Source organism: Myotis daubentonii, chromosome 10, assembly GCF_963259705.1.
Source record: "Myotis daubentonii chromosome 10, mMyoDau2.1, whole genome shotgun sequence".
Classification (NCBI taxonomy): Eukaryota; Metazoa; Chordata; class Mammalia; order Chiroptera; family Vespertilionidae; genus Myotis; species Myotis daubentonii.
Window position 1 is genome coordinate 44,325,913 of NC_081849.1, and position 24,455 is coordinate 44,350,367.

The following is a 24,455-nucleotide window of genomic DNA, read 5'->3' on the forward strand; positions in this document are numbered from 1 at the left end:
TTTTTTGGCAGCTAGTTTTCCCTGTTTAGCTTTCCTTCTTAAAAAAAAATAAATAAAAAAGAGAGGTGGGATGATGATACAATGGAAGTGAAGAAAAAGAGGGGGGGAAAACCAAAACACGCAAAACATGTTCTTTTTTTCCTTCACATCCTCATATAGTTTACATTTTCGTTAAAGAAAAAAAAAAGAGAAAGAAAACAACCAAATTTTCTTTTCAGATGGAGCAAAAACCTTTTTCTCCCTTTATGTTAGGGATGCCAAATAGGCTTTCTTTTTGTGTAACTGTCTTCTAATCACTTATATTTCTTCCTGTTATAGTCAAGCATCAATGACAGAATAAGGTTTTAGGTAACATGCATCTCTTATGCTAAAAACTTTATATAGAACAATACATTTAAACTTCTAATATTTGCAAAAGATGCAATTATGTCGTGGTTTCCTGGAAAGAGTTATAATGTCATGCGTTTGTAATTATAGAGTCTCTGTATGTGGTCCACATTGATTTTCCCTTCTCCCAATTTAGAGCTCATCTCAGAGAACCTGCTAAGTACCCTGTCTGCATTACAGTAATTTGTTGCTGAGGAGCATTTTGTGGGAACCTAAAATTTTTCAGTAGTCTGATAGGAGATGGTTATATTAATGGGTCTGTAATGATTATCCGACAGCTGAAAAACAATTTCTCTTGCCTATTCTCTGGTTAAAAATAAGCAATTGGGAAGCTCTGTTTGACTTACTAATAGAATTGAAGGTCAGATTTATGATATTATTTGTGTAAAAACAATGATTTGTATTTTAAATGAAGCTTTGGGAAACTAGAATGGCCTGCTCAAGGTAATGAAGATATAGGTTAATCTTATTAGATGCATAATGCTGTGGTAGATACCTCCAGTTTATTCCACTGCGCTAACCTCCTTAGAAGCAAAATCCTTGGATTATGAATATAGAAATTCACTTGGTCACATTCACAGAGATGAGAAGTTGTATTATGTTGAATAGTGTCCATCAAAAGTCATGGCCCCTGGTACCTGTGAATGTGACCTTTTCTTTTCTTTCCTCTTTTCTTTTTTGCAAATAAAGGTCTTTTCAAATGCAATCAAGATAAGAAGGAGGTTGTACTTGATTGGGTGGGCTCTCATCCAATGACTGGTGTCCTTATAACAGGGAAAGTTAGAGACACTGAGACGGGCACACAGGGAGAACAGCAGGTGAAGACACAAGCAGAGCCTGGGGGATGCATGTGCAAGTCAAGGAACCCCAGGATTGTGGGCAACCCCCACAAGTTAGGAAGGAGAAGGTTCTTCCTCAGAGCCTCCAGAGGGAGCATGGCCCCACCATCACCTTGATTTCAGATTTCTAGCTTCCAAAACTGTGAGGATACATTCCTGTTGTTTCAAGTCACACAGTTCTTGGCAATTTGCTGTGACAGTCCTAGGAAACGAATACAGAAAGCATTTCGAGTATATTATAACGAACGCAGAAACAATGAGTATGTGTTGAAGGTGCTTGAGCCTCCACATAAGAGGAGAGGGAGTAAGCCTGAACCTTCTGGAAATGCATTGCGTCTCAAAAGACGTTAACAACTTCGCTGAGGGTGCCTGGGAGCTTAACTCCTGGGGACCTCTCACAGCTTTTTAGACTTTGTTTTCGACAGATGACAGTACCCTGGGGAAATCAGCGTTAAGAAAAGACTCCTGCACAACAATAAAAATAGGTTTTAAGCTCACAGGGTCCCTGGTGGGATTTTATTTTTTTTTAAATCCAGAGCTCATAAGAAAATTATGGCCCCTGTTTCCTGTGGGCTTCCCCATCTTCTAATGAGACCAACTATTTCCTCATCATTTTTATTTATATCCAGTGCCTTTCTAGGCCTGTTTCCCTTTTTTTCTTTCTGTGGAAACGTTTGCTACAATCATATTCTTTATCTTTTTCTCTTCAGGAGAAACTATGTACCTTTTAAATGGAAGTATTCTTTTTGTCAGTTAGATTTGTCTCCTTTTAATTTTTAAAATGTTTTTGATTGACGGCTGTAATACAAGATCCTAATGTTTACCAGTGAATATTAACATAGGGCAGAGATTTGAATGACCACATAGCTTTAGATGTTGGAATGAGCTGATAATTTGGATGCTGCTTGAATACTTGTACCCTGAAATGGGTGGCAAACACAAATGTCCAAAGGCATCAACAGCAGTACAAATGAGAGACAGGCTAGCTGTGATAAAATCGACTGTGTGTGCCTTATTCATCTTCAGCTGATTTTTGTCCTGCAGGAATATGGAAATGTGGGAATGGAGGCTCACTGTTAACAAATCTAATTTTTGCAACTTTTCTGTGAATCTAAAATTATTCCAAAATAAAAAGTCTATTAAAAATCTAATAATTTTAATAACCAAAGAGAAGGAAGGAACTAATCTCAAAACAAAGGACAGTTATGTAAAATGAAATACATTTAGCTTTATGAGAAGTTGACTACGCTATACTTGTTTTTCTCATTTTGGCATTAATTGGTAAAGACTTTTTGACATGCATTAGTATAGATACATGGATTATTGGCATTTAGCAACCACCATGGGACAGCTTTATTTAATTTACTGTGAAAAGAGGTGATATTGTTTTCCTTTTTACTTTGCTTAGAGTCAGATACCCTTACACTTTGTACCTGAGCAGGTATTTGGCCTATGTCCCTTTAATGAACCCAACCTGACTCTGTATAATCCCAGGTTATGGATTTTAACCAAGGTGGGTTTGTGGATCCTCTCCAACATAAGATTTAGCTTTTCCAAGGAATTTCCTTGATGCCACTGGCCCTTCAGAGACTCAGAGTTTCCTGACTCAGTAATGCCTGAAAAAGCCGTTTCTCATTACTAGGAGGGAAGAGGAAGGGTACGAAGAGGACAGTTTCCTCATGTCACTGCCACTTAAGAGGAAATTGAGAAGAGGTTATTATAGGGGAGCACCTGGTAGAACAGACTCCAGCCATGCAGCCATAACATAAGTCTGAGCAGTGCACACGCTTGGGAGGAACCTAGTGTGTGATAGAATTCAGGGGTAAGTTCCTGCAAAGGTGTGTAGCTTCTGAATCATGGTAGCATATTGGAATCATCTGGGAAGATTAAAAAATGCTTTTTGTCTACTGGGGAGAGAAACCAATAGACATATGAACTATCATTATCATATGGTCCATTTTTATAGAGGTGGGTATTTTTTTTAGCTATAACTATCTAATTAGCTAAAAGTAAACATTGGTACTGTTATAATAATGTTATTAAATCAAGAAGTATGAAGAAAGTTTCAAGGAAAATAGATTTATTTCTGGAACAAGAGAGACAGTGAGGAAAAGGCTGTGGCTGGCAGTCAGATAAAGAGCCGAACTCTATGAGGATGTGCTGGGTTTTCTCTTTTCTTACAACATCTATCTTAAATTATCATATGTAATACCCACTAGCATAAAGCATTGGTTCCTCAAGAAAGTCATATGAAAATATGGAGGACCTTTATAATCAACTAGAGGCCTGATGCACAAAAATTTATGCACTTGGGGGGTTGGGGGGGGCGGTCCCTCAGCCCGGCCTGTGCCCTCTTGCAGTCTGGGACCCCTCAGGGGATGACCACCTGCTGGCTTAGGCCCACTCCCCGGGGAATTGGGCCTAAGCTGGCAGTCAGCTATCCCTCTAGCAGCCCGGGAGCCCTCGGGGGATGTCCACTTGCCAGCAGGGAGCAGGCCTAAGCTGCAGTCGGACATTTTTAGCGCTGCTGAGGAGGCGGGAGAGGCTCCCACCACCACCGCTGTACTGGCAGCCATCAGCCTGGCTTGTGGCTGAGCAGAGCTCCCCTTGTGGGAGCGCACTGACCACCAGAGGGCAGCTCCTGCATTGAGCGTCTGCCCCCTGGTGGTCAGTGTGTGTCATAGTGACTAGTCATTCCCAGGTGTTCTGCTGTTAGGGTCAATTTGCATATTACCCTTTTATTATATAGGATAGAGGCCTGGTGCACGGGTGGGGGCCGGCTGGTTTGCCCTGAAGGGTGTCCTGGATCAGGGTGGGGGTCCCGGCTGGAGTGCCTGGCCAGCTTGGGTGAGGGGCTGAGGGCCATTTTCAGGCTGGCTAAGCCCCCCCCCCCTCCAGCGATAGAAGTTCCCAGCCTCTCCTTTTTTCTTTTTTCTTGTTTATTCTGGGATTTATTTACCTTCTATAATTGAAACTTTGTAGCCTTGAGAGGAGCTCAGAGCTGGCCAAGGCAGGCGGGAGGGAAGCTTGGCTTCCTCCATCGCCAGGGGCAACCCAAACCTCCTTCTTGCTCCAGCTCCATGGCCATGGCCGGCTGAAAGCAGGTATCTGGGGTTTATTTACCTTCTATAATTGAAACTTTGTTGCTTTGAGTGGAGCTCAGAGCAGGCCGTGGCAGGCGGGAAGCTTGGCTTCCTCTATCATTGGGGCAACCAAGCCTCCTGCTTGCTCCAGCTCCATGGCTGCCGGCCGCCATCTTGGTTGGGTTAATTTGCATATAGTCGCTCTGATTGGCTGGTGGGCGTGGCTTAAGGCATAGTGAAGATAGGATCAATTTGCATACTTGTCTTTTATTAGTGTATATAAGCCTTGGCTTAAGTAGTAATCTATAGAAATATACAACTTTTGTCCAGCTGATGTGGCTCAGTGGTTGAGTGTCAACCTATGAACCAGGAGGTCAGGGTACAGTTCCTGGTCAGGGCACATGCCAGTGTTGCAGACTCAATCCCCAGTGTGGGGCATACAGGAAGCAGTCAATCTGTGATTTTCTCTCTCAGCATTGATGTTTCTCTGTCTCTCTCCTCCTCCCTCTCTGAAATCAATAAAATATTTTTAAAAAGAAATATATAATTTTTAATAAAATACAGCTTATTATTTTCAAATGTACATTTTAAAAAACATATGTAAGTACAAAGAAACATAATTCTATTTGTCCCTTAAAATACCTATTAAAATGTTTAATGCACATATTCTTTGACCTACCAGGTCCACATCTAGAAATCTACCCAATATATGCTGATGGAAGTGCACAAAAATATATGAAAAAAAGTTTGTTACAGTATTGTTTATGACAGCAAAAAGTAGAGGTAATCTGAATTTCCATTAGTACAGGACTATTTAAATGAACTGTTGTTCACTCCTGTAATTAAATATTACACCATCATCGAAAGAATGAGGTATTGATATAGAAAGATGTCAAGATTACCTTAAGGAAAAAAATAAAGTGGCAGAACAGTATGCATAGTGTAAATCTTTTTGTGCTTTGAAGAGGCTATCTGTGTATTTATGTATATACACATTTACTTAAATGTGCATAGATTATTCTGGACTGTGCACAAAATCTGTCAAAAATGTTTACCTTTAAGGAGGCAACTGCAGCCTAGGCAATGTGTATGAAGGGGATATTTTTAATTATTCTGTACCATATACCTCCTGAATTCTTATAATTTTTTTCTATAAGTATTTATTGTTTTTTGAATAATGAATAATCATTAAAAATAAAAAATGTTAAATTTATTTTATTTATTTTAATAACTTTTAAATATATTTATATAATTAAAGAAGCCTTTTAACGTTAAAGCCTTTATTCTGCACTAAAAAATTTTCAGGCATGTTAAAGGGGGAAAACAGCTCCATTACTTTCATTCTTAGCTTAAATAATTATCGACTTATGGTGAATGATCCCTGAAAAAAGTCACAACACAAAAATTAATTTCCACCATTATTTAGAAAAATTACATATACCACAAATTACATATATAGGAGAGCCTCAAAATTTGTGTTTTAATAGTCCAAATTGAGGAGATTTCCCTCCCCCCACCCCCCTGGATGTTTATGCTTCTCTTGAAATGTCATGGAAACATTCGATAATGAAGCAACCATATTGAGCTCTTCATTTCATTTGCAGCGTTAGGCTTTTGTGCAGATGGGTCCAGATCATATGCTGTTTTTGGATTGACTCCTGTTTTTTATAACCAGAAATTAGTGAAAGATGGTTTTCCATGATCTAATCAGCTATTTAACCCTAAGATAATGGAATATTGTTTTAAAACATGAATTTTTCATCCTTTTTCTGATTTACTATAACATGTTTCCAGAGTTGGTATTTTAAAGAAAACTTTTGCAATTTATAAAACATTTCTTACATGTCTTTGCCTCTGACATATTTTGTCCACATATAGTGACTTGTCAACTTCCATTGTTCCCTAATCTGATACCATAATTACTGTGATTATCTTTTTTTCTATTTCTCTTTGTTTCTGCTATCTTTATATTTACTGTTTGTGTTAGACCTACTCTTTTAGATAAGAGTCTCTCTCTCTGTTCAGATCACCTCATTGGTGGTTGGCCTTCTGTGTCTGGCCAATAGATAGCTAGAGTATTAATTTCTGATCCAATCAGATGTGTCCAGGAAGTGAAGGTTTTTTGAAACATAAACACCTCTCATTCAATTAGAATCACATCTTATGGACAGTTCTTAGTCCAACAGCCCTAACAGAAGATATTTAAAATTCTATTAAATTTACCTCCAGCCCCACTCAAAAAAAATAAATTTTAAAAGAATCAGTCTAAAGGAAAACTTAGATTTACACTACATAACCCACAGGTTTTATGTCCAACTCATCAGTAGTGTAGGGACAATGACACTGGCCTTGAATTCACAGGTTTATACAAGGTTTGCATCCCTACTTGGCCACTTCCCAGGTGGCCAGCCTTGGCTCACAGAGATTGCGACCTCCCTTGTAGACTAGAGATAACAATATTGTAAGATTGATGTGAGGATTCAAAGTGATTGTGTATGTAAATTGAGTAGGACAATAGCTGACACTAAGTAATTTTAATAGCAGCAAACCTTTATTGAATGTGTACTGAGTAACAAGCCATTATTCTAAGCGTCGTATGATTATTAGCTCTGTAATCATCTGAACAACCCTATGAGAGTATTACCATTTGACAGATGACACAGGCAAGTCCTGTAATTTGTTTGAGATTACACAGCTCACACTGTTAACAGCTACGCCAGACCAACCCTACCTAGGAAGTCAGTGCCCAGGTTTGTTTCTATCCTGACATCTGTGGCCTTTGGGTTCCACCCCTGTCAGACCCACATGTGAAGTACCATCCTATTTTATCCTCCACCAAATCCAGCCATAATCCTGGTCCATCATGCTCAATGGCTGCCTTGGATATTGGGGGTGTCCCAGGGCCAGGGATTGCACGGCGAATCATTTTATTTGCTCTCTATGCTCTCATCATAACTGAGGCTCACTCCAGCCTGTGGTATTATCTCAGTAGGAGCAGCAGTCGCAGGCCAGGCTACCTGCCTTGGAATTCCAGTGAAGAAACGGTCTTTAGCCTTGTGGTAGCATCATGTCTTCCTGTTCTCTCTCCTCCACTTGTCAAGCACTGAATAGTTTAAGTGGGGTTAGTCCTTAAGCCAGGCTGGGAAGTAGGTAACGTTTGCTTCTTTAAGCCACCCATTCTATTAGTCTGTCCTATTTCAGTCTTTCATATATCAATGGGTCAGTTTAATTAAAAGTTTACAGCTTCTGAAGAAATAGGAGATGGGTGGGGGGATGGGAACGGTCGTTTAGAGCAATGCTTCTCAGACTTGAATGTGCGCATAAATCAGCCACCTAGGGACCTTGTTAACATGCCGACTGTGATACAGTAGATCAGGAGTGGGCCCGAGATTCTGCATTTCTCGCAAGCTCCCAGGCATGTCAATGCTACTGGTTTCTCGACCACACGATGAGCAAGTATTTAAAAACCGAGCACCACCCAGAGCTGGCAGAGGATTTACCCTGTGAGGTTTTCCAGGAACATTTCATCCGAGGAAATGAGTCTCTCAGTGGCATTTAGCTCATGTAACTGGCTGCTAGAAGAAACTTCTCCATTTCAAACCATAACCTACACTGCTTACCAGTAGAGCCATTCCTGGGTGGAGAAAAGAATAGTATAAACTTGTCAAGTTTTGATAGAAGCAGTGTAAAATTAGGCATTCTCCTCCATCAGTTTAATTTAGTGACTCTCCCATGATTTATATGCCCTTTTCCTGAGCTTTATGTGAAAGTATCCACTTGCTGCTGCTGCAGGTTGAGTTTCTCACAACGGGGGAAATAGATGACTAGCCTTATTCTGGCGCAAGAGCCACATGTGTATTTCAGTATCTGCTTCTTGTTCCTTCGATCATCACATTTGGAGCCAGCTCACTAGGAGCATTTGTGACGAATTTGGTTAGAAATGGTGGGATAATACTAATCTGAATAATGAAATCTTGTGCAGAGCCTTACAAGTGGAAGTGCAGTGTGGCAGAAACCTGTGCAGTGATGGCGGGTTCTCCTTGTGCTGGCAGAGGCTTACATTCTCTGTTTCTATTTTCTAGGGAGGAGAACACTGTTACTACCAGGGCCATATCCGAGGAAACCCGGCCTCATTTGCTGCATTGTCAACATGCCATGGACTTCAGTAAGTGTCCAATTTGTGTGTGTGCTACCCATGTGTTCAATCACTTATTTCCTTTATTTTTAAGGCAAGACATCATTTGAAATCAGGGATGGATCTGATCTTTTCTCTTCTGTGGTTTATAAGCCAAACATATTTTAAAATTAGAGTTGCAGAAACCTGGGGCGTTGGAATTATAATATGATACCTTATAGAGATGTTTGAAGCATTTTTCTAGTTGAGACAGAAGTTGTTGGGGTAATTTTGGTCTCTGTGTCTGTGGATGTTTAGACTCTGGGTACCAGTTCTGCTTTCATTTCTCTTTGGTGCCAGTTTTTATGTTTTTATAGAATAATAGACATTTCAGTAGATGGGAACTCTTAACTCCTTGAGCAAAGAGAAAAGGCTGCAAGTGACCTCAAGAGCTCATGTGTTGCAGCTTATTTTTCAGCTAAATCCCACCTAAGCCACTGCAAACCGGTGGGAGGTTCCTCCTGTTCTTAGAAATCTCCAAGGATCGGAGTTCATCCTTTCTCCGGGCCTTGCTTCCTTTCTCATAAAGTTCATTATCAAAGAATGTCTGCTGATGTTTAACATGGGAATACATCTACTTCCTCTGTCCTGTCGGTGATGGGGAGGCACAGGTGGCCATCTGTCATTTGTTTTGTAACTCCTTACAAAGCCACTGTGTCATCCCTCAGCATTCTATTTAAGCAAAATCATCTCAGTTCCTTCGGACTTGTTTACTGTTGTTTGGGGAGGGGGGTGGTTTGGGAGGCACAGAACAAGCCAGCACTTTAATTCAGTTTTGTTAAATTTTTGTTGGTAACTTTAAAATATTTCCTGTCTGTTGCCAAGTTAGGGACGTGGCTTTTTCACCTAACTAACAGTTATTGAGTGTCTAGGAATATTAAGGTGATTAGGACAAGAGGCTGGCCCCCAAGAGCTCAATCTAAGGAGGAAGCTAATTCTAGCTCAGCATCCTACTATGGAATATGATAGGTATATTTGTTTCTTTGAGAGAAAGTAACAAAACAAAACAAAAAACTGAGAAAGATGCAAGCTGAGAGTGGGCAATAAAGAATGAGGGCTCTTACCTGGCTGGTGTGGCTCAGTGGTTGAATGTGGACCTATAAACTAAAAGGTCATGGTTTGATTCCTGGTCAGGGTTTATGTCTGGGTTGCAGGCTCTATCCCTTTTAGTCCCCAGTAGGGGGCCTTCAGGAGGCAGCTGATAGATGATTATCTCTTATCATTGATGTCTCTCTCACTTTCCCTCCCCCCCCCCTCTCTGAAATCAATAAAAATCTGGTCAAGGGCATGTACCTTGGTTGCAGGCACATTCCCAGTGGGAGGTGTGCAGGAGGCAATTGATCGATGTTTCTCTCTCATCGATGTTTCTACCTCTCTATTCTTCTCCCTTCCTCTCTGTAAAAAATCAATAAAATATAAAAAAAATTTTTTTTAAATATATTTTAAAGAAGAAGAAGAAGAGGAGGAGGAGGAGGAGGAGAAGGGGGAGGAGGGGGAGGAAAGAAGAAGTGGCTCCCGGAGGAGTGGTTCTGGCAGACTGGGAGGGCCACTTGCCCTGGGGCAAATCTTTCATAAAGGAAAAAGAGAATGAGGGCTCCAGAGAAATGTGTCTGAGGAAGGTAGAGTGGGCCCCTTAACAGGGTTTGATAGAATCTTCCAAGAGAGGGGTTGGATTGACAGGTCTTAAAAAAAAGCAAGAGGAAGTCCGGAAGTCCAGAAACTGTAGCTAGTCTGTCTCAGTCAGACTCTGGCAGTAGGTATGTGAGAGGCAGAAAGGAGAGTGGGAGGATCAGTTACGTAGCCAGAGAAAAGCCTACAGCACGGAGGACTTCTCTTTGCTTATTCTTTCCTCTAAAAGGCAATTTCCCTATTTTAAATAAATTCTTTGAATAAAGAGACATTTACAAACATGAGTGCATGTCTAATATGTGAGAGCTTTGGTTTTCTTATCTGGAAAAAGCAATATTGAAGTTGCCTTTAGCAGTAAAATTGGACTGATCCCAAGATGAGTACAGCTGTCAGCTCGGATTAGTACAGTGGGCCTGTTGACACTTGTGACAGCAAATGTACGTTGTAGGAGAGAGAGATAAAAAATAAGTTTTCCCCCCCTCTCCGTTCCTCTTAAAATCTCAACCCAAAGTCACCTTCTAAGCATCATGCCTAGTTCTTATTCCAGTTTGCTTCCAGTTTTCCAAATGGACACAAATACTGTGGAAACCAGAGAGAGGGTATTGCTGCCTTCTAAGGGCTGTAACAGAGCTGACAAACTAAGACCAATAGCTTTCTCTAAGCCCACATCGTCATTTGAAGGAGGATGGAAAAGTAACTTGAAGGACTTTCTGTGACTAGATCAGGAGTAGGACTCAGAGTCTGCTTCAGTTGTTTTACCTTTAGAAACCTTTTCATTTAAAAGTACCCAAAAACAAACAGAAAACCCACTGTGTGTCTAGGAGCACCAGCAAGATTGTGGACAAGCATGTTTTGGTATTCTTAGACTTTTATAAGCGTGTGGGGAAAATTTTCTCCAGATCCTTTTTGTTATTTATTTTTACTTCTCATCTTGATTTTACTTTCTGAACAGAAATTTCTGACAGAAATATTTGGGGTGGATATTACTAAATATTAAATGATTTATGTTGTCTCAATTGCAGTGATTAGATATGAGATGTTATTTCATCCATAATTCATCTTTTATAAAATACACATTGAGATTTTTTTCATTTTCCTGGATTTATTTAATTCAGTCAAAGAACATAAAAGGGAAAATAATCACATTCAGATTCATGTCTTTTACGTAAAGAACCTGCAAAAGCAATTTTTTTTCAAATTCAAAGGACTAATGGGTAATATTTTGGTCCTGATATGTTTGATGTTGCATGCATGCATATAAGCATAACCAATGGACAAGACATTAGGGGGGTGAGGGCATGTGCCAGGGGGTGGGGGCAACTGTGGGGAGTTCAATGGGGATAATAGGAAACATATGTACTACTATTTGTAATACTTTAAACAATAAAATAGATAAAGATTTATGACCAAGACTACTAATACTATTACTATTATTAATACCAACATACAAAAAAATCTGGATGATATCAAATTCAAAAAGGCTGCAAAGCTGTGTTGTATGTTTGCAAACATTTGTAAGATTATGGTGACACAAGATTACATTTCACCATAGGGACATATAGAAAAAGAGTAAATGATTTTCAGAAGATGGTGTTCCCGATCCTAGTTCTTTGTGCATTCCCACCAAAGCCTGACAGTCTCAGAGGATAAAAGGAATATATGAACAACAGCAAGAATCAGTTCGATATTTAATACTTTATACGTTTTGTTTATTTACAATGTTAGTACCGACCTTGCGAATTGAAAAGAGCACATTAAGGAGCCAGTTTTGAGCGGTGGATTGAAAGAGATCTAATACACACAGAGGGGAAGCTTCAACATGAAGAAATTGTGGCACATGATGGCCATCGCACTTACTTGAGATTCATTATTACAACGGCCTTTGATCATTTTGCATCTGTGTATAGCATTTCTGCAGAGGGAATAGCAGTCTCAAATCTTTCTTTAATTATAACAAAATGCTTTTGTATGTTTTTAACAGTATACTTATTTTAAAATAAAGTTGCCAAGGGATTTGCATAAAAAAAAAAAAAAAGACAAAATCCTGTAACTATGGGTAGTTTAAGCGTGGACTCAAATGTAAGTTTATTGCCCTCTTGTGGCAATTTGTAAGAATGGCTGTTTTCTTTAAACATTTTGATGCAGCCTTTCAAAATTTTTGTTCTGTTGTTTCATAATGACTCAGTCCTAGTTGCAGGTTTTTATCAAACATGTTCTGTATTATTGAAATTTATATAAATATAACAGAAAGGTACCAAGCCTCAAGCAAAGCAAATAAAAACACGCATGCCTTTTATTTGTTAAAGACCTTTTAATAATAGCATATTGTAATTTAGGAGACCAGAATCTTGCAGCTATAGATGGTGTCAGACTCTGATTGCTTTATACTGTATATCATGCTGTTTAAACTCAGTACAAATATTTGGTTTTCACATTAGACATTAACCTAATGCAAGAGGAAATAATACCCAGTACTAGTTAAGCAAAACAATCTGCTTGCAACTTAATCAGTATTGCCATGTGAACTTTGGTAAAGAGAATGGTTTTATGTAACTTTCTCCATGGATCTGGCCAAGTCCCATCAGGGGCAAAAAGAATGTTTACTGCCATATTTGTTCTACTGTTTTGAAAAGGCTCACCCCCGCTGATTCCTTAGGCCTGTAGGGCCAGTAATATATTACAAATGGCATCTGTTTAGCTTTAAATTCCAAATACAATGTCATCTGAATTCAGAAAGTGCACACTTGTTTGAAAACCTTACAGATGTGAGAATAGCAGTTCTAAGGGTCTATGAGAGTTGAGGACATGTGGAAGATGTTAAGGCAGGAATGAAAGAAGCTGGGTAGTGGCAGAGCCCATTTCCCTAAGCCATCAATGAGAGACAAATACTGTTCCCTGTTTAACAGCTTGGATGTCTTGCAGGCATTGCACTGAAAATGACTGCAGATGATGACAGCTTCACCCCTGTTAGATGCCTGAATAATATGAACATTCCTTCAGCTCATAAGATCAAGGGGCTTGATCTCAGTAGAAGGACCATGTTCCACTAAAAGGAGTGATTCTCAGCATCTCTCTGAGTGGGAGTTATGGCCATCTGCAGCTTAAAATGCCCTCCACCTGATTTCTCAATTGGCTGGCAGCCATCTCCAGTCTAAGAAGTCCAACACTGAACTCCTTGCTCCCTGCATCCTGCTTCCTTCCTTGTTGCCAACCCCATTCTGTGCTTCCGACAGCTTTTTTCACCTTATTAAATGGCAATTCCATTTGCCCAGATACTCAGGTCAAAACCTCGATGTCCTCACTGACAGGACTCTTTCCTCGATACTTCATCTGAAATCATTAACAAATCCCATTGGTTCTACTTTTGAAAAATAGCCAGAATTTGTGCAGTTCTTCCTATTTGCATTATTACCACCATGATCTAAGCTACTATTTTCTTTCACCCGGGTTATTGCAATACTTTCCCCATTTCTATCCTTGCCATCCTGAAGATTACTGTTGCACAGCTTTTAAAGCAATTATTTGGAAATTGAAGGGGAGATTGTGTTTCCCCTCTGCCTAGAACCTGCAGTGGCTCCTCATTTCTCTCAGAGTGAAAGCCAAGGCCCCAAGGGCCTACCTATCTCTCGGCCTCATTTTACAGACCTCACCCAGTCTACGCCAGCCACACTGCATCCTCCATATTCCTGAACACACCAACATCCTCTTATCTTAGGGCTTGATTCTGAAGTGCTGTCTGCGCAGATATCCTTATGGCTCTCCTCATCACTTCTTTCAGGCCTGTGCTTAAATGCATCTTCTCTGTGAAGCCTTGCTCTGACCCTCTGTATAAATTAGCCATCTTCGCCGAAGCCGGTTTGGCTCAGTGGATAGAGCGTCGGCCTGCGGACTGAAGGGTCCCAGGTTCAATTCCGGTCAAGGGCATGTACCTGGGTTGCGGGCACTTCCCCAGTGGGGGATGTGCAGGAGGCAGCTGATCGATGTTTCTCTCTCATCGATGTTTCTAACTCTCTATCTCTCTCCCTTCCTCTCTGTAAAAAATCAATAAAAAATATATTTAAAAAAAATAAATTAGCCATCTTCTGTCTCTGGTTTCTATCTCCAATCACCTGGCACCAGTTATTGCTCTTACCCTGCTTTAGTTTCCTCCCTAGAATTTGCCACCTGTCATATATGTTTAGTTGTGATTATATATCTTCTATGTCCTCCCTAGAATGCAGGTGAGCACCATGAGGGCAGAGAAGGGGTCTGTTTTGTTCAGTACTGTATCCTCAGCACCTAGAACAGTGCATTGCACGTGCTCTCTAAATGTTTGTTCAATAAATGAATGATAATGAAGGTGGGTAAGCAGCTCAGGAACCAACCTGCCTGCGCTCTATTCCTGCCTCGGCTCTCATTGATTATGTCGTTTGGGCAAGTTACTTTGTCTCTTTGGGCTTTGGTTTCTTTACTTGTAAAATGAGGATAGTCATTGTGCCTGCCTCATACATTTTTGGAAAAGAGTGAGTGTGCTTCGTTCATGGTAAGTTGTTGCAATGTGTCAGCTCTTGTCACTATAGCATCTTCCATGCGTGTGGTAGGTAGGCAGATCTGAGTAGAGTCCCTGGCAGCCTGCATCAGAATCACATGGGGTAGTTTAAAATGCAGCTTCCTGGGCCCCCGTTCAGGAATATGAGGAAGGTCCTGAATATTTACTAGCACATTAACGTTTTAGAATTATATGTTGGAGAGCGGAATAATGGACCACAATTAGAGAATGGTAATTATGAGCCTAGAGAACAGTCTAGATGAGGAGACCCTGCTGCTTGTGAGGAATCAGATGGAGGGACCTTCCCCTCTCAGCAGTGCGTGTGTGTGTGTGTGTGTGTGTGTGTGTGTGTGTGTGTATAGTATGTGATGTGATGTGATGTGATGTGATGTGATGGTAGTGATAGGTAGGACTTGGAAGTGGTGTTGAGAAGTAAACTGGTCCTCTAGCTGCTGCCGATTTTAAAATGATTTTGTTCCGAGACAGGAGTTGGTAGCCATGACTAATTATTTTCTTGTTTTTGGCAGTGGGATGTTCTATGATGGGAACCACACCTATCTCATTGAGCCAGAAGAAAATTACACCTCTCAAGTAAGTGCTCCTCTGTTGTGGCAAACGTGAAAGTTGATGCTGAAAGCTTTTTTCTTCCTCTTTTTCCCCTCTCTGCTTTATTTAAATATATATTTAAAATAAATATTGAATATGTCAAAACCACAAGTGTTTTTTTTTTCTTTCTCTTTTAAAAAAATCTGTCTCTCCTTTAAACTGAAAATACGTTCCTTCAGAGGTATTCTGAAGCTTCCATTTCTCTCTCCACCACAATGTATTATGATCTGTCTTAGTCTGCTCAGGGTGTCATTACAAAACACTGGGTGGCTTAAACAACAGACATTTATTTTCTCACAGTTTTGGTGACTGGAAGTCCAAGATCAAGGTGTCAACAGGGTCAGTGTCTTGGTTGAGGGCTCTGTCTTCGGGTTGCAGACAGATGCCTTCTTGCTATGTCCTCACATCACAGAGAGAAAGAGAGAGCTCTGGTGTTTCTTCATCCCCTTCTATGGGCACAACCCTATTGAACAAGAGCCCCACTCTTACAACTTCACTTAATTATCTTTTCCTCACAGGCCCTGTCTCCAAATGCAATCACATTTGGAGTTAAGGCTTCAACATATGGATTGGTGTGGGGGGAAGGGAGGCAAACATTTATTCTATAACAGATCAAAGCCAGATACGTGATTTTCCACCCTCCCTTTTTTTTCTAGATTTGAGATTTTGCTCTATTGTCTTCAAAGCCCAGTGCTGATGAAGTTTAGAGGAATCTAAGTTTTCTCAATTCTTCTCTCACTTTAGTTGAAATATTAATTTCCCACAAATTAGAAAATGATTGAGTTAATGTTATAGACTAGAGAGAAACATAATCCACTTCCATTCTAGCTCTGTACACACAATTATTCTTCCTTGTATCATGGAAGGAACATTGGTCAAACACTTAGAGAGGCAAATACTTTCAAGAAACAAATTGTTTTGCCCCCCATAATCTTGTTGGAGGAAACTATCTGTATTTGTATATTATTTTCTGGTCTCCACTGCCTGCTCTCCTGTCACTTTGCTTGACCGTGTGATTTTTATTTTTAAAAGATGATATAATGAAACTTGACTATGACATTCTTCTTTTAATATCATGAAACTATATTTTTGGTAGTTCTTATCATGTTAGTAATTGAATGAAGCCAGATGAAGTTAATTGAATGTTCATTAAAATATGGCTTTTTATCGGTTGGCTTTTCACAGAACTTTGCATGACACTTGGATTTTGGAGCAAGGTCCATTTGGGCATCTGCTGTGCCAGTCAGCATGCTCCTTAATACAAGCAAGTGTGTTAGCTCAGCATTCTTTGCCTAGCAAAGCTCTCTGACTCTGAAAGGGAGGCAGGGAATCGTGGAAAGGAACCAGTCATAAAAAAACATTAACCCATTTTCCCAGATGCCTTGCTTCTCCTTGGGGGGATAGGCCCATTCATTTATTTTTCAAATGGCTTTTCTGTGAAGGCATTTTGCTTCTAATAGGATGTCACTTGGGTGCAGGAGAACACGGGAGTGAGTGTGAGCTCTTGTGCAATGGCTCATCGCCACTTTAAACCCAGGAGTCTGTGTAGTCAAGTTACGGTGTCTTAAGGGTTCCAGCTCCTCCAGCTCTGATCACCCGAGGCTGGAGGTGTCTGGAAGCACATGCTTAATCTCTATTGTCTGTGTTATTTCAGGAGGATTTCCGTTTTCACTCAGTTTACAAATCCAGACTCTTTGAATTTCCTTTGGATGATCTCCCCTCTGGTATGAAATTGTTATAATGACTTAAAAAAACAACTTTAATAATTTATTTGAATGCTGTAGAGCTCATCTATAGCTGGAATATCGTTAGCACACAACTGCTCATAATTTTAGAGAGAAAGTCAAGTGCGTCAAGAGGGAGAATAAAATGCAGACTGACCTCATGCTGACAGTGGATGATTTGGAAAGATATAACTCAAACACATTGAAGGAAAACTTTTTAAAATCGTAAGATTCCAAGTAAGGTACTATAAGATAAATAATGTTAGATCAGAAGTCGGTCTGCATAGATAACATATATAAAAATTCACTCTTGGTAAAATACTGTGCTGTAAACATAGGAATGAACTCTTAATCATTTCCCATTTGTTGTTTTCCTCCATTTCTGTCATTTGTGACGTGTTTGTTTGTCTCCGCATTTTGGCTGTTTCCCTGTGTTGATAGGGTGGCTTTCTGTGCTAGGTGTCCTATAGTGCCCAGTGGCTAAGCCTCCCCAATTATCTGAGGTGGACACTCTTGGTGCACCCCTTTGTGGGCTGTGTGCACAATCTTGTTGTAGTTAAGCCTTGGTTGCTGTTGGTATTACTGGGAGGAACTGACTTCCAGGCCAATTGGCTGTGAGGACCAGCTGTGTCTATGGTGGGAGAACTTCTGTTCTGGAGACACCCTTATGGGGCAAGACTTGCTTCAGTGGGGCTTTGGTACTCACTGAGTCTGCCCCCTGAGTGTGTCCCTTATGGATCTGAGGAGTTGTAATCTGAATGGACCCACTCTGACCACTGGGTACACTGGCTCTTGTATCTCTAAGGAGGTGCTAATTTAGCCTCTTCCTGAGGCTAAATTAAGAAAGACCTGAGGAATTATGGAGAGATCTGCAGATTCCTCTTCTTTTTTTGGGATTGGGAGGTGCCCAGATGAGGCCTAGCTGTGAAGCAATGCGAGCTGCTGTGGGGCCTTGGGCCTTCTTTTGGATGTTCTGGGTCTCTCTGACCCAGCTGCAGTTTGTTAGGTAATTTTAGATTGCAAAGGGCCAGGTCATTCATATGCAAAAGCCTCTGCGCACAGCTTGGGTGGGGTGGGGTCTCAGGTAATCAACAGGGTGGGGCAAACAGCTATGGCTGATCCTTAGCCCTGCCCTAAGAGGCCCCCGGTCTCATTGTCCTGCTGTAATCACTGCAAGCACCTCTGAGAGAAAGCTGCCCTCGAGTTCCGCCTGCTGCCAGACAGTCCAGTTTCTCCCCGTATGAGTCTGGGTCCCTAGAGACTTGCCCAGAACTGGAGTTCAGAGCGGGAACCTATGTCTCCCTCCTGTTTGAAAAAGACAACCGTGTCCTCAGTTGCCAGCCCTTTCCGCGCACGCCTCCGTACCTCTGCACTTTACTTCCGCACCTCCTCTGAGTCTCAGTGTGCTTTTCTCTTTCCTTCTAGTTGTAGAATTTCCACTCAGCCATAATTCCTGTGGTTCTGGATGATGTCCATTTTGTCTTTTAGTTGTATTTTTGAAGTGGTTGTGCGAGGCAGTAATTTCAGGTGTTTACCTATGCTGCCATCTTGGTTTCTCCCGTTTCCCATTTGTTGTTATCCTCATCTCTCTATGCCCCAGCATTTTAAGGAATAACTATTTTAGATTAACATTTTTGGTTTATGTGCTATTTGTGGAATTAGTCTTTCCTTCTCATGAATGTTTATTGGTCATTTGTTTACAGATGTTGATTTAAGAGTTGCATCCAAATCTTTACATGAAAATTGGCCTCATTTAGTGGAGCAGTGATTGTGCAGGGTCCTAGCTACGCTGGGCTCATTGTGTTCTCCTCTGAAGACAGGGCGCACTCCCAATACCTGGGGTGGAGATGCTTCTCCCTGTTCAGTGAGCCCTGATCATGGCCATAATACATTCCAAATTTTAATCTCACTGTAATTTGTGCAACAGCTCTGTGAGATATATATTAATATTTCCATTTTATAGATGAAGCTCAGCTGGTTTCTTTTCCATGGTCCCACAGCTAGGAAGAGATGGACTGGAAGTTTGGATTATGGCACAATGAGAATGTTCTCTGGGAGAGAGGACCAAGGGGAGTTGGAAAATTTACTAAACTGATAGCAAATCCTAAACTACTACTTAGGAAAATGACTTAAAAGTTTTCATTGTCTTCTCATCAGAAATGAAATAAATATTTTCTAATGTCCCTTCCTCTCTGAAATAAATTGGTAAGTCCTTGACTTCATGCAGTTCCCTTAAAGAGAACTAGGACTCCCCCTTCTCTCCTGTTGCCAAAGGGATAGAAGGTCCTATTTTATAGAATTCACTATTTTGAAAAATCTGCAAATGAGAATATAATGCTCTTATTTCACACAGCTACCTTATGTAACTTTTATAATCCCTCTTATGGGAAGAAAATTATTCATGACTAGCTGCCTAAGAATAAAGCCACAATCTAATAGATATTACTGGAAGTAATCAACATTAGTTAATATTTAAAGTGATAAATAATACCCCCAGTCTTTATTGTAGGCTTGCCATGATACAATCTTGTAATTTGAAAAAAAAAAAAAAGAAGAGACTTTCTTGAGAGTTTATTTCCAACAGAAATTTTGGAAGTGACTTGGCCATTTTGCTGTTATTAAAAATGAGTTTTGAACATATTCTTTGAAAACTCAGGTCTGTCTTAATTAATTTCTGGTTTTCTTTTCTTATCAGAAGTTGGCCCTGTCAATTTTACACTTGTTTGATGGTAGAACCTTTTGTTTTACGTGACACATCTCTTAGGATTAGTGTGTTTTCTTTCTTTGTTTTTCTTTTTGATCAGTTTTATACTCTCATATATGAGAGTCCTAATTGCTCCACCAACACTTCTTCACCAACACTTAGAGTGTCATTCTTTAATGAAGGTCAGTAGTAAACGTGTCGGTCAAGTCGGCTGTTTAGAAGGTTCCCAATAAAGAATGTAATGGTTTTATGGGAGAAATATGAGAAAAACTTTGAGATAAGTTAGAACAGGAATAATGTTTGAAATTTTTTTGAATTATACTCGTTCATAATGTATTTATTCAGTATTGATATGAACACAATTGTTTTGATTAATGTTCTGTATTATCATGAAGTGCAACATTATATCTTATAAAATTTACAACTAGTTATTAATAATTATAAGTATTAATAAAGTATAATTGTATAATTTTTATTAGGAAGGGCTAGTAAAACTTTGATTGCCTTGTATGAAATAAAGAGACATTTCAATAAGTTTAATTTAATTTATTTTTATTTCCTTTTAGAGTTCCAACAAGTAAATATTACTCCACCAAAATTTATTTTGAAGCCAAGACCAAAAAGGACTAAACGGCAGGTATGTATTCACAGGTATATATCGTGATGCTTTAAAAACACTTGGCAACTGCCAGTCAATTGACTCCACATTAAGTCCCTGTGAGAGGATATTAGTCACGACATTTGTCAGGGTGTGGTAAGCAGTAAGCATGATGGATCTGTCGCCAGCAGTGAAGGTGTGGCTATATTTTTTCATAGACTCAGAAAGGACTCAAGACAGTGGTGATAATGTGGTTATTCATCATGTAGATGGATTATGGGGCCCTGCCGTGGCATCTCAGATGATTTCTGACACAGGCCTTTTTCCTTACCTGGTATGCACCAGCTAGTATGCATATCCTGGGATCTGCCTGTATGGTCCATAACCTTGTGTTTATCTTTTTAAAGATAACCCCTTCTGAGTGAATACATCAGGTTTTGAAGCCACAAATGCTATTGTCACACTTGAGTTACTTTGGAGTCTAGAATATAAAATTAGGATGTCTACTTTATGAATGTTCAATGGATCTTGGACTTAGTAATAAAAATAACAACTGTTTGTACAGTGCTTTAACCACATGAAGTAGGTACTATTATTACTCTTATCCAGGAAAAAAAACAGTGGCTTTTCAATGTGAAAATGACTCGTGCAGAATTATGGAACTGATAAATGGTTCAGACAAAATAAGAACTCGGGCCATCAGAATTAAGCAATCATCACCATTGTGGTGGTGGTTGGTGTGATAGTATGTGTGTGGCATACAAACACAGGGTGAGAGAACTAGATTTCTAGTAAGATCAAACTGTTGAAGGAAACAGGTATTTTCTTTGTAAAATATGTTTAATCTGTATGAAATAAAACACGTTTACAAACAAATTTCTAATGTGAATAGTAATTGCTAAATTTTATTGAGTACTTACCATGTGCCTGGCCCTGTTCTAAGAATTCTAATTGTATTAACACATGTTAATGCTCATAACAATCTTATGAGGAAGGTATTATTATTATTATTATCTCCATTTTACTGATAAGGACATTTAAGCATAGGAGGCTTAAGTAACTTGCCCATGGATATATTGGGTTACCCAGTGGTGGATCTGGGATTCTGACCTAGAAAGTCTGGTCTCAGAGTTCTGATAACCACATAAGCTTAATATACTGACTCTCAGAAGTCTTTGTGTTCTATGAATTACTACTATGAACTTTATATATTTTGTGAATATGTATATATATTGAGGCCCAATTAAATAGACATAAGTAATTGCCATGAGGATTTAATTGGAAACAGGAATTATTTTCATAAGTTAATAAATGAGAGAATAGGATGATTTTCTGTTGACATAATTCTTTTATGTTTTTCATAAACATTTGTAACATCCAGTCATATGCTAAGCAGACAAACTTGATTTCTCTTTCTGAGAATCATGTGGACCCAGGAAGATGAAGTGTTTTAAAACTGTGTGGCCAATATTGGCAACTTTCTGACCTTCAGAAAATGTGGAAACTTGTGAATCTACTGTATTAACTTATAAGGCTCAGTGTCCTCCACAGTTAAAAAAGCAGAGACTAGCACCCTAAAAACACCCATTTTTAAAGAGACTCCTGTGATTGGGTGCAGTTTATGTGGCTTTTTGGTTTCCAAACCTCAAATTATGTCTGTCATTCCTTACCAACTTATTATAAGGGATTTTGAAAAAAATATATATTTTTTAAAGTTTGGGAGTGTGTTAGCAATGAAACAAAAATCCACATGGCAGGAATGTTTTAGTTTGCTTTAAATGCAGTACTCAAAACACATTCATTATGGATTTAGGTTTGATTGTATACCCTCATCACCAAAATGGCCCTTGGGCAAGTGAGCAAAAAGATTTTATTGAAAAAACTGTTTATCAAAAAGCATGGCGTAAAGGAAAAATTTAATTTTGCGTCCCTTGTTAAAGATTGTGTTATAGACCAACTGCGGAGAACAAAGGCATATGGCTGCCTTAGTGGCTCTTGCCAGTAGCGTTCTCTGGTCATGATTTTGAAGGTGAGAAAATTTGTTGTTGAACAGACAGACGTAGCTGCACTGCATAACCCAAACCTGGAAACGCAGAACTATCCTAACAAAGTTCCTGTGTCATTTGGGGGATCCCCTCACCCCTGCCAGAGGAAGGAACATGTCTCAATCCCAGATTTGGAGATTAAAGAACACAAGTGTCAATCATCTCACTCCCGGTAGACCTCTCAGAGATTCGCAGGAGCTTAAATTAAACTGTATTATTACAATCTCTGAGGTCTACTGTTAAATGAAAATAGCCTGAGAATGAAATAGATGGAAGTACATAATGAAATGCATATCCTTTGATTTATATGCATACATATTTCTGGAAGAAACCAGTAACTGCTGTACCCACTTTTGGGGAAGGATAAAAACTGGGTAAATGGGGACAGAGGCGAGAGGAAGACTTTTACCCTCTACTTGTTTATGATTCTTTAATTGTTGAACCATGTAAATGTATTGCTTCCTCAAAAACTAAATTAATTGAAGAAAATGAAAAAATAAATGCTAAATGAATAAAAGGGGGAAACTGGTTTGTTTACTTCTCCCATATTTTTTAGTTTCTCTTATTAAAAAATTTTCAGCTTTATTGAGGTATAATTAACAAATAAAATTGTAAGATATTTAAGTGTGCATTGTGAAAACATTTCCCCCATGGAGTTAATTAACACATCTATCGCCTCACTCAGTTACCTATTTAGGGAGTGAGAACATTGACGTTCTACTTTCTTAGCAACTTTGTTATACAAGGCAATATTATTAATGTGAGTGTCCATCAAAGAATAAATGGATCAAGAAAATGTGGCATATATACAATAGAATATTATTCAGCCTTAAATCCAAAATACAAAAATGCATGGTATCACTTATAAGTGGAATCTATAAAACAACCACCAAAAAGTCAAACTCATGAAAACAGAATAGAAAAGTGGTTCCCAGGGTCTAAGAGGTGGGGGAATAGGGAGTGGTTGGTGAAAAGGCACACATTTTCAGCTCTAAGATGAATAAGGTCTGAGAACCTAATGTCTGACATAGTTTTTAGTTTTTCACAGCCAAGTTCAGAGGGCCTACTTAGGTGCCATTTCCTTTACTATATTGCAGCTCCATCGCCACCCTCGAAATGTAGAGGAGGAAACCAAATATATTGAACTGATGATTGTGAACGATCATCTCATGGTAGGATTTGCTGAATTTGTTGTTGTTTGCACTTGTTCGTACCTTGGATAAAACTGGTCAGTGCAGGGATATGTTTAGAAGAAAGAGGTCCATAAAGCGTTAACCTGGACAAGGTATTTGTGTAACCAGATATGTTTGTTACCCAGCAACAACCTACAAGAAGGAAACACCCTTAGGTGAAAGTAACTAACGATATTTTGTGAAGTTCCAAAAATATTTCTGGGACTCAAAATGTCAACTCTTTCTTGATTAATATCAATTCCTACTTGACTAAGATAGGGGCTAATATTTCCTCTTACTAAAATGGCACGTTTTAAAAAAAATGTAAAGTTCCACTAGCGAGACACCAATAATGTGACACTTTAGTTTTCAATGTTCAAGTTTATCCTAATAAAATAGAAACAACATTTCTATTTCTGTCTTGCTGTGCAGTAAACCATATGGAAAAGCTTATATAGCCAAGTAATATAGATTTTTAGGATTTTTAGGATAAGAACCTAGCAAAACTCATTTTTGTTGAGTCTGTTATTTTGTTACTAGGGGCCCGGTGCACGAAATTCGTGCACTGGGTGTGTGTGGGGGGGAGTGTCCCTCAGCCCAGCCTGCCCCCTCTCACATACTGGGAGCCCTCAGGCGTTGACCCTCATCACCCTCCGATTGCCTGATCGGCCCCTTGCCCAGGCCTGACGCCTCTGACAGAGGTGTCAGGCTTGGACAGGGGACCCCCATATCCCCCCGATCACTGGCTCTGGCCCCCGCCCAGGCCTGAGGCCTCTGGCCCAGGAATCATGCCTGGGCAGGGGACCCCCATCTCCCTCTGATCGCTTGCTCCACCCCCCGCCCAAGCCTGACGCCTCTGACCCAGGCTTCAGGCCTGGGCAAGGGGACCATCATATCCCCCCAATCCCCGGCTCCGCCCCCCACCCAGGCCTGATGCCTCGGCCAGAGGAGTTGACCCTCATCACC

The 24,455-nt window shown here is 39.8% G+C and overlaps 1 protein-coding gene across 10 annotated transcripts in view; it reads left to right on the top strand.

The window, feature by feature from the left end:
- ADAM22 (ADAM metallopeptidase domain 22) overlaps positions 1 to 24,455 on the top strand; it is a 184,783-nt gene that overhangs the window by 98,656 nt on the left and 61,672 nt on the right. For all 10 annotated transcript variants that reach the window (XM_059712222.1, XM_059712223.1, XM_059712224.1 and 7 more), the window contains exons 5-9: positions 8,392 to 8,474; positions 15,168 to 15,231; positions 16,901 to 16,970; positions 20,241 to 20,311; positions 23,415 to 23,489. In XM_059712222.1, the coding sequence (XP_059568205.1) occupies positions 8,392 to 8,474; positions 15,168 to 15,231; positions 16,901 to 16,970; positions 20,241 to 20,311; positions 23,415 to 23,489 (363 nt within the window). The remainder of the gene's footprint in view (positions 1 to 8,391; positions 8,475 to 15,167; positions 15,232 to 16,900; positions 16,971 to 20,240; positions 20,312 to 23,414; positions 23,490 to 24,455) is intronic.